At 38.7% G+C, this 13,824-nt stretch overlaps 1 protein-coding gene across 4 annotated transcripts in view; it reads left to right on the forward strand.

Moving 5' to 3' along the window:
- The window catches only part of PHKA1 (phosphorylase kinase regulatory subunit alpha 1), a 254,836-nt gene that overhangs the window by 108,172 nt on the left and 132,840 nt on the right, over nucleotides 1-13,824 (forward strand). For 3 of the 4 annotated variants that reach the window (XM_007526062.3, XM_007526063.3, XM_060182856.1), the window contains one exon: nucleotides 8,132-8,266. The exons of the other annotated variant lie outside the window; for it this stretch is intronic. In XM_007526062.3, coding sequence (XP_007526124.1) covers nucleotides 8,132-8,266 — 135 coding nt within the window. The remainder of the gene's footprint in view (nucleotides 1-8,131; nucleotides 8,267-13,824) is intronic. 4 annotated transcript variants of the gene reach the window in all.

Genomic DNA, 13,824 nt, shown 5'->3' on the forward strand with positions numbered 1-13,824 from the left:
ACAAAATAGGAGAGCATATGGCTTATAAGCTTTTTTGAGATTTCTCTCATCTGAGCTGTCGCCCACATAAATTTAGAAAAGGTATCAATTGAGACAAACACATATTTTTGTTTGCCAAAGTTGGGTAAGTGGGTGACATGAATTTGCCAAAAAGCATTGGCTTTTAAGCCTCGGGGGCTAACCCCAAGAGTTTGAACAGCAGATGTCTTGATTAGACCTGCACAGGAGGCACATGTAGCAAGAATACGTTTCAGCTGTGCCAGAGCAATATCAAGAAATTGAGCTTGAAGGCCTTCAAGATTAACATGGGTTAGGGAATAAAAGTCAGCAGGATTAGAGACAGAGGCTAGGAGAATTCCTGTGGAGGTGAGGCAGTCAGCTGCAGCATTCCCTTTGGACAAAGAACCAGGATGAGGGCTGTGGGAATGAAGGTGTTGAACATACAGTGGTTGGGTTCGAGAACAGAGCATAGAGGCAGTTTGAATTAAGAGAGGAGAAAGTGGGTTGTCATCAGTTCTCACATAAGAATGAGCAAGCCATGGAAGTAAGTTAACAGTAACACTGTCAGAAAAAAAGATTGAAGGATTCTGGTACAGCTTTTAATGCAAGGAAAATAGCACAAAGTTCTTTGTACTGAGGGGAATTATCAGGTAGCTCAGTAAAGAGAGGTTTGGGATATTGCTTGTCTGGATAATATATAAGGGCAGCAGCTCCCTTTTTTCCACCACCAGTGAAGTCTGTAGGAGCAGAGGGGATGGGATATCAAGAGAAAAGTTTAGGTACTGGTAGAGGCAAGAGAGGTAAAGAAGCTATCAATTTATTGGAAGGAAAATGATTATCTAATTGTCCTGGAAAATCCATTAAACTTACTGCAAAACGAGAATAGTGGCGTATGAGCCACACTATCTGTGAGAGAAAAAGGAAGAATAATTGAAGCTGGTTCTCTTCCTAAGACGTGTACAGATCTGTTTCTTTCTTGGCGAATCATAAATGCTAAGGCATCTATCTCGGTAAGAAGTTCTGGAGCTCCCCCTACTTGTGTATAAAGCCATTCGAGAATGCCATGATTCTGCCACAGTGCCCCCACTACCATGGGGGTGGAGTTAAAGATTAGACGATATACAGGAGAGGAGGGGGAGAACCGAATGAGGTGCATGTCTTGGAGGGCCTGGTTAACCCTTTCCAGTGCCAAGGAGGCTTCAGGCATTAACATACGTTTTGAAGAGGGCTGTTTGTTTCCTTTTAACAGATCAAACAGCGGTTGGAGACAGCTAGTAAGGAGATAAAGATACTGCCTAAGCCAATTTAAATTTCCAAGAAAACTTTGTAAAGAAGCAAGAGTGAGATTAGAAGGAAAAGTAACACAAGGTTTTAAGGGACGAATATGCATTAAAGAAATCTCTGAGCCTAAGAAAGATATTGGAAGAATTAGCTGTAACCTTCTCAGGAGCTACATTAAGGCCGCTTTTCTTTAAGGCAGGGATAAGAAAATCACGTAGGGCCAAGGTCTGAATCTAATTCTCCCCATATTAAGATGTCATCCATATAAATAAGAACCTTAAGGCCCTTATGAATATATGGAAAAAGGGCAGATTTAACAGCCTCTTGACAAATTGTAGGACTATTGGCCATGCCCATTCAAATCTATTGGCAGGGCTGGCATTATTAATAGAAGGAACAGAGAAGGCAAAACGTTTACAATCTTGTGGGTGCAAGGGAATAGAGAAAAAACAATCCTGTATATCAATAGCTATGATTGGAATTCCCATGGGAATTGCAGAAGCAAGAGGCAAACCCCTTTGGGGGGAGCCCCAGACCTGCATGGTTTTATTAACCGCATGGAGATCTTGGAGGAGGCGCCATTTTCCCGAGTGCTTCTTAATCACAAAGACAGGGGTATTCCATGGACTCCGGGAATGGTGAATGTATCCCAAGGACAATTGCTCCTGGACAAGCTCTTAATATTTCTAGCTTATCCCTAGGCAAAGGCCACTGTTCCACGCAGACATGCTCGTTAGAAAGCCAATCTAAGTGTGGAGTTCTGTTACAAACAGTGGCAGTTAGTATTGGGGGTACTGGTCAGATCTAGAAGTCTTGCAGGAGTGGGCATGGCACCATGCAGAGGCGTCTGAGGATATTACTACATCAAGATTCCAGCAAGTCTCTGCCCAATAAGTTGGTGCTAATATCAGCTATCAAAGGATGAAAGTGTCCAGTAGTCCCTTCCAGGTCTTCCCACACAAGTGAATCTTGTGTCAATCTTCCAACACCATGTAAAGACCTTCCAGGTCTTCCCACACAAGGAAATCTTGTGTCGACCCTCCAACACCATGTAAACGTGGTCCTGGAAGGAGTTCCCAACTCTAGAGAACATCTGCTTGCCTTAAAATTGTCTTGTCTGCCCCTGTGTCAATCAAACAATTACCAATCCTTACTGTCATAGTAGGGTGACCTTGTTCTAAAACAGGAGTGGTCCACAAAATCTCAGGCTCTGAATTTGCACCGTTCGCTTGCTCCAGCCAGCCATTTTTACCCTGGGAGTTCCCATATGCCTCGTGCTACTCCTCCCACTCATCCTCTGCTATTGTTACATGGCGTGGTGGGCAGAGCAACGGGTTGGGTCCCAGGCTGGCCTTTTGTTTATGGAAGAAAGGCGCAGCGCAGAACAGGCAGCCTGCTCAGCTCCCTCTTGAAGGCGGGGCTGAGGTTTGCCCCAAGCCTAGTTTAAATCCCTGTTTAAATCTACATTCGACAGGGTCGTGCCATTTCTATGAATAGGATTTCAGCTCTCACGGGAATGGGCAATGCCCTGAGGGTATCTGCACAATTACCCAACACATTAAGCTTCTGTTTGTGTTTTCTTTGGATATGTGCCACCTTTACCACTGCTGCTCGTAGAGAAAAAATGGCTTCATGCTCTGCTGGAGCTCTAAATTCTTTGTGTTTGGCTTCAGTCCTATACCGCTTCTCACCCCTGCCACATTTGAGCACCTACCTGTGGATGTGGTATTTCTGCAATGTCTCAGCAATAGCCAGTGAATTTTGTGAAGTTCAATAGTTGCAGATATTTGTTATTTTGGGGAAGAATATGGTAGCTACTACTTCATATTCACGCCTCCAGGACATCCTTGCTTTTTGACTATATGTAGTTTTTTTTCACTTAATTGCTAGTCATTAAGAGAGAAGACAGAGATAAGAGAAGATAACAACAATTAAATAAGAGTGATAAGAGAAGAGAAAAAACAGTGACCTGGAAAGGAAGATATTTTGGTCACAACAGTGACAAATTTTGGGTGAACCCCAAATTCTCTACCCTATTGTACAGTAGCTCAATATAAATTCTGCCAAGTATTGTATTGACAGCCGGTGGTCTTGGAGTGACGAGTTCCAATCAGGAGCCAGAATGCTCTCCTTGGTCTTCTCCTGCCCCATGTAATGTGTTTACCTGCTTCACTTCAAATTAAGAGCCAGCTGTCATCAAATAGGGCTTCTTGAGTTACAAGAATTTCTTCATCACCCCTTTTCCACCCTATGACCACACGTGTCTATACTCAACTATGGCTTAGCTTAGCTTAGTTTCTGAAGAAATTCTGGTTTTATTTTGAGTTTTCAGGTCATTTTTCCCCTAGCTTTTCAGGAGAGCTATGAAAACAGTTCCTACTCCACATGCATGCCTTGAACTCCCTCCCTTTCACCTTTTATTGATACACTTATCAATTGATAAATGTTTACTTCTTTACCACCAGTGTCATTCTTGAAATACATCTAGTTCTCTTCAATACCAGTCTCATGCTGTTAATCTAGCTAATATATGTATCTCCATTGCATTACTACAATAAATAAATTGTAAATGGTCTTGTCTTCCTGTGTTCAGTCTAAGTCCACTATAGTCTGTTGACTTAACCTTTTACTCATCAATGTGAAGAAGTTCTTTTAAGATGAAGATTTGAGTATATTCTTCTCCTGATTACAGGTTTTTGGGAATTTTACATCACCATCCTCCTTAACATACTTTAAAAATTCTCATCCCCAGACCCATTTCCAGCATCATTTTTACCAGTGCCCCTTTCACACTCTAAGCTCTTTTTTATAAGTCCTAATTCATTATTGCTCTTGAGTCTTCACTCGTGATATTTCTTATCTGAAATAATTTTTGTAAAGATTTTCTTTTTTTTCTTTTCTTGTTTTGTTATCTTTATTTATAGGATAGAGACAGTCAGAAATCAAAAGGAAGAGTGGAATAAAGAGGGTGAGAGACAGCGAGTCACCTGCAGCCCTGCTTCACCATCTGTGAAGCTTTCCCCCTGCAGGTGGGACTGGGAGCTTGAACCTGGGTCCTTGCACATTGTAACATGTGCACTCAACCAGGTGAGCCACCACCTGACCCCTTATCTGAAGCGATTTCTGTCTTACTTTTTCACCTACACTTTTTCCAGATTAACTCTTTTTCATCCCTCTAGCAGTACTCAATGTTGATATTCAGGGAGTTCAGAATGTTGCTAGTATCCCCAAAGTTGTCCACTTGCTTCTCCTTCAGACCCCACTAGTCCTGTTACCAACTGTATTTCCCTCTTGAGTACTTTCAGGCTTGTAGAACAGAGATATTTTCTTTTTTAAATTTTTTTCCTTTATTAGGGGATTAATGTTTTATAGTCAATAGTAAATACAATAGTTTGTACATGCATACCATTTCTCAGTTTTCCACATAACAATACAACCCCCACTAGGTCCTCTGTCATCCTTTTCTAGGACCTATACTCCCCCCACCCACCCCAGTCTTTTACTTTGGTGCAATATACCAACTCCAGTCCAGCTTCTGCTTAGTGTTTTCTCTTCTGATCTTGTTTTTCAACTTCTGCCTGTGAATGAGATCATCCCATATTCATCCTTCTGTTTCTGAGTAATTTCACTTAACATGATTTTTTCAAGTTGGATCCAAGATGGGCCGAAAACAGTGAAATAACTGTTTTTAATACCCAAGTAGTATTCCATTGTGTATATATACCACAACTTGCTAAGCCACTCATCTGCTGTTGGACACCTGGGTTACACCCAGGTTTGGGCTATTACAAATTGTGCTGCTAAGAACATATGTGTACACAGATATTTTTGGATGGGTGTGTTGGATTCCTTGGCATATATCCCCAGGAGAGGAATTGCAGGGACACAGGGTAGCTCCATTTCTAGCCTTCTGAGAGTTTTCCAGACTGCTCTCCACAGGGGGTTGGACCAATTAACATTTCCACCAGCAGTGTAGGAAGGTTCTCTTGTCCCCACAACCTCTCCAGCATTTGTTGCTGCTACTTTTTCTGATGTATGTTGTTTTCACAGGAGTGAAGTGGTTTCTCATTTTTGCCTTTTTTTTTTTTTTATTTCTCTGACAATCAGTAACTTGGAGCGTTTTTTTCATGTGTTTCTCAGCCTTTTAGATCTCTACTGTGGTGAATATTCTGTCCATGTCCTCTCCCCATTTTTGGATAGGGTCACTTGTTTTCTTGTTGTTGAGTTTGGTGAGATGTTTATATATTTTGGTTATTAACTTTTTGTCTGATGTATGGCATGTAAATATCTTCTCCTATTCCATGAGGGGTCTCTGTTTGGATAGTAATTTTTTATTATTTATTTATTTTCCCTTTTGTTGCCCTTGTTGTTTTTTATTGTTGCTGTAGTTATTATTGTTGTTATTGATGTCATTATTGTTGGTTAGGACAGAGAGAAATGGAGAGAGGAGGGGAAGACAGAGAGGGGGATAGACACCTGCAGACCTGCTTCACCACCTGTGAAGCGACTCCCCTGCAGGTGGGGAGCAGGAGGCTCAAACCGGGATCCTTAAGCCGCTCCTTGTGCTTTGTGCCACGTGTGCTTAACCTGCTGCACCATCGCCCGACTCCTGGATAGTGGTTTCTTTTGCTGTGCAGAAGCTTTTTAATTTGATGTAATTCCATTGGTTTATTCTTGCCTTAGTCTTCTTTGTAATTTGATTCATTTCACTTAAATGTCTTTAAAATTTATGCAGAAAAGAGCTCTGCCAGTATTTTCCTCTAAGTATTTGATAGTTTCTGGTCTAACATCCAAGTACTTGGATATCATTTGGAATTTACTTTTGTGTTTGGTAAAATATAGTGGTTCAGTTTCATTCTTCTGCATGTTTCAACCCCATTTTCCCAACACCATTTGTTGAAGACACTCTGCTTTCTCCATTTAATAGTCTGGGCACCTTTGTCAAAGATTAGATGTCCATAGGTGTGAGGGCTTACTTCTGGGCAGAGACATATTTTTCTCCCTAATGTCTAGCCCTTGCCTTCACTTCCAGATTCTTTTCTCTACTGTGCTAGATATTTTATGATATAAAATTATTGAAGTAGCTATAGCCCCTACACACAACATGCACACACACAACGTACATACACACACACACACACACACACAGTTTCATTTGCATGCTTTAAGATTATTATGGATCGTCCACCTAAAATGGCATTCTCTAATTATATCCCCTTCTTCTGGTTAATTTATTTGTTCTTTAAAAATGAGCATAGACATTAACTCTGGAAGCCTTTTCTAAAATAATTTCTACCAACCTTACAGTAAATAGGTGTCACTACTAGGTAGTGTTAAAAATTTTTGCACATACTTCTGTTTACCTTGAAGGTTATTTTATAATTAGTTTGTGTTTATTTCACTTATATTACTCTGTGAGCTCCTTGGGAGAGAAACTAAATACCCATATCCATATCCCCAGTGCCTTGTGCAATAAGTCATCCATTTAGTTGTTTAACAAATGTTTACTAATGAAGGAATAAATGGTTGACAATGTGTGTGTTTTCTTGATTTTTTTTCTCATTACACTGTCATTTTTCCTTTATATATTTTCCCAGGAGAATCTTTATGTTTGTAGTTTATTATTTCATCCATATTCACCACATGCTGCATTTCCTGCCCCACAACATAGCATCCCAATACCATGAGGTTCTTAAGATAGAAAAAAATTGCACAAAAAATATTGCTAAGGATTGGGAAGCTAGCATAATGTTTTTGCAAAAACACTTCCATGCCTAAGGCTTTGGGATCCCGGGTTCAATCCCTAGTACCACCATAAGCCAGAGATGTGCAGTGTTCTGGTTAAAATTAATTAATTAACTAATTAATGATAAATAATGGTAATACAAACACTTATATAACTATGCCTAAGCCTTCACAAACTCATTGTAGAGAATACATGTAAGCTGGACTGAACTAGGTGGTGAATTCACTCTCTTATATATCCAGTTCAGCAGGTATATGGAACATGTTTGCCATTGATGTTTAGTGACAAAGCAGCTAAGGCCCCTTTGAAATTAAATCCCTGTCAGTTTCTGATTATTATTCCTCCTCCTCCTTCTCCTTCTTCATCTTCATCTTCTCCTCTTCATTTTCTCCTTTTCTTCCTCATTCTCTCATCCTTCTTCCTCTTCTCCCTCTTCTTCCTCTTCACCTATTCCTCACCTTTCTTTCCCCTTCTGTTTTTTCTTCTCCTTTCCCTCCTGCTCTCCCTCCTCCTTCTTTACCACTCCAGGTTGACTTTTTCAGATAGAGAGAAAGAAAAAGAGGAGAGAGAGAGAGAGAGAGAGAGAGAGAGAGAAGGAGAGATATGGAGGAGAGTACTGCTTAATCCTAGTATAAATTGGTCCTGGTAATTGAACCTTTGACCTTTGGCTCCTCTGGCATAGAAATTTTAATTTCAACATACTAAGCTATCTCCCCACCCCAGATTTCTGACCTTCTTTAGTGTAAAGATGTGGAAGACCCTGAAGAATAAAGTGTTACTATAGCTATACCATACCTCTGGTTGAAATTATTCTTGTTTAAACATGAAATGCCATATTTCAAGAGAGTGTGACATTCTCTAGGATAGCATAGGCACTTAGTAAAAAAAAAAGAGGGGGAGGGAGAACTAATATTCCAGTCAGGAAACTTTTTTTTTCTTTCAGAACTTAACATTTTTAAGAGGGTAGCTTGATGCTTGTTTCATCAAGTTACCTCAGTAACTCTTGTTTTCCTCCCCTCTCTATTCAAAAGAAATAATATGACTTGACAGATTAAGTATATTCTTATTGAAAATTTCTGTTGACTTTTTCTATCTTCCCTATAGTTTCCATTTTAGCAGAGACAGAAGAAATTAAGTCTATTTTGAAAGACAAAGGAATTCATGTGGAGACCATTGCTGACGTGTATCCCATCAGAGTTCAACCAGCTCGTATTCTGAGTCACATTTATTCCAGCCTCGGTAAGTCTGCTAGAATAAAAGTATCAGAATTTAATAACTTTGAACTTGGCACCTAGGAAGACATCTTTTACAGAGAAATCTGAAGTCCCAACCAAGTCTTTGTCTTGATGATCAGATCTGAATGTGCTAATCAGAGCTGCCCCATAGGCCCCTAACTTTCGAAAATGCTGAAATGTGATTTTTAAACCATAAAAAATGTACCTTTAGTAATAATAGCTTCATCTTTTGTATAATATTTAAATCAATTCGTTGATTTCCAGTTGCTCAGTACAATATAAATGATACACAGTTCAGTAAAGTTGAATCTATTTGGGATCATTTGTGCTTAGAGTCTGAAGCCAATTAAGCTCTGCTTCTTATGAGTACCTGGGGACAAGGCATCAGTCTCTTTGGAAAAACAAGGTTTTTTAAAATATATATATCTTTTATTGCTCAGTTGTTAGCCATACAATAAAGATAAATTACAAAAAGAAAGAAAAGTTATCAATTGACACAAACTTGTCACTTTTCATTTTTCTTGACTTTTGTACTACTTTATAAAAGTGAAACTAAGTCTCTAAAGTCTTCATTTCTAACCCTTGGCATCTTGGGCAGACTTGCTAATTCTAGGTATGTTTTGTGAATTCTTTGCTACATATGGTCTGGCTGTTATCAGGCAATATTATATGTGCTTAACTAACATGTTCTTTTCCTTCTTGACATTGCATTTTCATTGAGATACATTGCTAATTTATTGTAGTAGCCAAGGAAATTATTCTTCTATCCTCACCAGAGTATCACTACTGTGAGCCAACTTTATCAGATAAAAAGAAAAAAAAAAAACAGAGCTAGACAGAGGGAGTGAGATAGAGATACCATAGAACTGAAGTTTCCTCCCAGTGCAGTTGGGACTAGATTAGAACTTGAGTCTTGTACATGGCAAAGTGTTTTTAGGTCTTTTATACTTAGTCATGTAATTAACTCATCAATAATATTTTCAATTCCATTCTTTAATAACTTTTTATTTTGTACATATTTGATTCAGTTTATATATTAAATTTAATGGTGGTCTCGTCACATTAATAAGCAAGTCACTACACTATTAATGAGAAAAAGGACATACAAAAGTTCTGAGCTACCACTGACTGAATAATAGACTCCAAGAATATCCAAGTCCTAATTCCTAAGACCTGTAAACATTACCTTACAAGGCAAAAGAGACTACAGGTATAAATAAATTAAGGGTCTGAGATGATGAGGGTCATTCTGGATTTTACAGTTGGAATTTAGATGTAATTACAAATGCTTTTATAAAATGAAGACAGGAAACAATCTGATTAAAAACAGGCAGAGGACCTGAATAGACATCTTTCCAAAGACATGCGATAGTGATAGACAAGTGAAAAGATGCTCAACTAGCCTATGATCTAGCTATTGCATTCCTGGGAATTTTCCTATGAAAATGAAAACATTTGGGAGTCGGGCGGTAGCGCAGCAGGTTAAGCACACATGGCACAAAGTGCAAGGACTGGTAGAAGGATCCCAGTTCAAGCCCCTGGCTCCCCACCTGCAGGGGAGTCGCTTCACAAGTGGTGAAGCAGGTCTGCAGGTGTCTATCTTTCTCTTCTTTCCTCTGTCTTCCCCTCCTCTCTCCATTTCTCTCTGTCCTATCCAACAATGACAACAATAATAATTACAACAATAAAGCAACAAGGGCAACAAAAGGGAATAAATAAATTTTAAAAAAGAAACTGAAAACATTAGTTATAAATTATATATTATGCTATATTCTACCCCTGTGTTTCTTTTAGTAGCCAAGATATGGAAAAAAACTTCCATTGATAGATATAGATGAGTAAATAAAGACTATGTGGTATGTATGTGAATGGATAGATTATATGTGATGTCTGTGTGTGTGTGTGTGTGTGTGTGTGTGTGTGTATACGTATACATCAGTTACAAGTCATTTAGGGGGATACATTCTGATAAATACCTCATTAGGAGTTTTTTCTTTGTGTGACTGGCATAGAGTGTAATTATACAAACCTAAATAGTTCATAGGGTATATGGGTAGAAGTTGGATATACAGGATATACAGGATCAAGAGGTAAAAATATTGAATCATAAAAGAAGTCATGGATTTTGTAGATATCCATGGACCTATAGTCTCTAAGATTGTAAAATTCAAAAAATTGCTAAGAATAAATAGGAGATAAATTTTCCATTGCAGATCATTTTACATTGTATGCAAATTTCACATTATGGTATACACCTGAATTTAATGTAATTTATGTCAATTTTGCTTTAGTACAAAGAAAGAAAGGTGGTCCAAGAGGTGACACAGTGAATAAAGCATTGGGCTCTCAGGCATGATGTCCAAGTTCAATCCCTGGTAACATATGTATCAGAATAATGTCTGGTTCTTTCTCGCCTCCTATCTTTCTCATTAATAAGTAAGTAAAATACTTTTTAAAAATTAATAAAGGAAGAAAGAAAGAAAGAAAGGAGGAGGGAGGAATAAAGGAAGGACAAAAAAAGCAGAGTGGTCAGACTATAGAAGTAGGAAATGTACCAATTAGCAACAACTTGAAAAAAAATTAATTAAATTAAAAAAAAAAGAAGTAGGAAATGTGACAACGGCAGAAAGAGATTGGAGTGGTGCATATATCAGTTAAAGTCTGTCAAAGAAATCGAAGAAAAAAAAACGGGAAAACTTCCCTAGCCCTTTGTTGCCCTTGTTGTTTTATTGTTGTCATCATTGTTGGATAGGACAGAGAGAAATGGAGAGAGGAAAGGAATACAGAGAGGGGGAGGAAAGACAGACACTTGCAGACCTGCTTCACTGCCTGTGAAGTGACTCCCCTGAAGGTGAGGAGTCGGGGGCTCGAACCAGGATCCTTTACTCCAGTCCTTGCGCTTTGCATCACCTGCGTTTAACCTGCTGCACTACTGCCCAACTCCCAGAACTTCTTGGATAAACCAGATCTTCTGACACTTTAGTTTTTAGTCCTATAGGATTTATTTAGATATTTATCACTAGAACTATAAGATAATAAAGGTGTATTGTTTTAGACCACTGTATTTGTAGTAATTTGATAAAGTTGAAGTAGGAAAGTAGTAGGGCTAGGAAGATAGAATAATAGTTATGCAAAAGGAATTTCATGCCTGACAGACCAAAGATTCCAGTTTCAATCCCCAGCACTACTATAAGCCAGAGCTCAGTAGAGCTCTAGTAAAAAAATAGTAATAATAATAATTAACAATGAAACAAATAGGAAAATGGAAACAGTTTTTGTACTGTGTAATGGAATGATAGTGTGACAAAAATTTAAATCTGTGGAAGTAGCACTGGAATTGGGTAATGAATAGAGGATGGAAGAGGTTTTTTAATTTCTTTATTTGGAGATTAATGGTTTATAGTCAACAGTAAAATACAATAGTTTGTACATGCATAACATATCCACATAACAGTACAACCCCCACTAGGTCCTCTGATGCCATCATGTTTCTGGACCTGAAACCCCACCACCACCCCAGAGTCTTTTACTTTGGTGCAGTACACCAACTCCAGTCCATATTATCCCTTCTGATCTTGTTTTTCAACTTCTGCCTATGAGTGAGATCATCCCATATTCATCCTTTTGTTTCTGACTTATTTTACTTAACACGATATCTTCAAGCTCCATCCAAGATGGGGTAAAAAAGTTGAATCCACCATGAACCTGAGACTTTGGAGCCTCAGGAATAAGAGTCTCTTTGTATAACTATTATACCATCTATCCCTGTTCACATTTCTCAGTTTTCTACATAACAACTCAACCCCCCAGGTCCTCCTCTACCATCATGTTCCACGACCTAAACCCTCTCCCCTACCCCCAGAGTACTTTACTTAGGTGCAATACACCAGACCCAGTCTAAGTTCTGCTTTGTGTTTATTGTTCAACTTTTTTTTGTAATTGGATTCATTTAATTGAAGGTGCCTTTAAAGTTTAGATGGAAAAGAGTTCTTCCAATATTTCTTCCAAGTATTTGATAGTTTCTGGTCTAACATCCAAGGGTGTTTAAGTCCCCTACTATTACTTTGTTGCTGTTAATATATTGCTGTAGCCCTTTCAGTAGATTTTTGGTGTATTTAGATGGCCTCTCATTGGGTGCATAGATGTGAATAATAATTAAGAACTGTTGATTGGCTGATACTCTGAGCATTAAGTAATGTCCATCCTCATCTTTTTAAATTTTATATGTTTTAAGGTCTGTCGTGTCAGATTGAGAATAGCTGTTTCTGCCCCTTTTTGGCTTTTATGGTAGTTTTCCATCCTTTCACTTTGAGTCTGTGTTTCTCTTGTTGAGTTAGATTGGATTTCAGCAGGCAACATATGGTTGGGTTGTGTTTTCTGATCCATCTTCCTACTCTGTGCCTTTTAATAGGTGAATTCTGGCCATTGACATTTATTGATATTATAGGATGAAGATTTTTAATGTCATTATTCTAAAAGTTTAGAATGTTCTGATATATGGCATGTTTATGGTAATGTGATTGTTTATAAAAGACCTTTCAGAAATTTTTTCAGGGCATGCTTGGTGATATTTGATTCCTTTAACTGTTGCTTGTTTGAGAAGGTTTTTATGCCTCCATCTAGTTTGAATGACAGTCTAGCAGGAAAGAGTAGTCTTGGTTAAAAGCCTTTCTCATTGAGAGCTCAGTAGATATCTTGCCTTTCTCTTCTGGCCGTTAGTGTTTGTGTGTAGACATCTGCTGCTAATCTTATGGGTTTTCCTCTGTAGGTGACTGATGAAAGGGGTTGAATTATGCAGTAGATCATATATATATTTCCTTATTATACTTATTGGTAGAAATTTGGATGGGAGCCAGTCAGATAGCCACCTGGGAGCACACCTGTTTGTCATGTACTCAACCCTGGTTCAAGCCCAACCCCTACTATACTAGTGGATTCAGTGCTGTGATGTTTTTCCCTGTCTCTGTCTCTCTTTCTGTCTGAAAAAAATCATCCCAGAGCGGTGAAGTGCCAACAATAAAATAAAAAGAAAGCAAAAGAAATATGGGATTGGTAAAACAGCTCATCTACATAGTGCTACTTCTTTGCCATGCACATGATCTAGGTTTGAGCCTGGCCCTCATTGCATTGGAGAAAGCTTCACTGCTGTAAGGTCTCTCCCTCTCTCCCTCTTCCTCCCCCCACCCCTGTCTGAAAAAATGGGCCCTGTATTGTAAAGTCTCATGATGAGAAAAAAAAAAGATGGTAAAACATTGCTGAGGAGGGATCAGAAATAAATGAGGAACGTGATAGTGAAAAGTCTATAACTCACCTGTGGCTTAGTGAGTTTCTGAAGAAATCCCAGTTGTATTTTTTTGAGATTTCAGGTGATTTTTCATTGCATTTTCTAGTTAATTAGGGGAGCAATTTCAGACATCTGTTATTCCATAGCCACACCTCCAGAAGTCCTCTAGTGGTACTTCTTCCTTTCTTCCTTCCTTTCTTCTTCTCCTTCTCCTTCTCCTTCTCCTCCTCCTCCTTCTTCTTCTTTTTCTTCTTCTTTCCTCCTCCTCCTCCTTCTCC

This window comes from Erinaceus europaeus, chromosome X, assembly GCF_950295315.1.
Source record: "Erinaceus europaeus chromosome X, mEriEur2.1, whole genome shotgun sequence".
NCBI lineage: Eukaryota > Metazoa > Chordata > Mammalia > Eulipotyphla > Erinaceidae > Erinaceus > Erinaceus europaeus.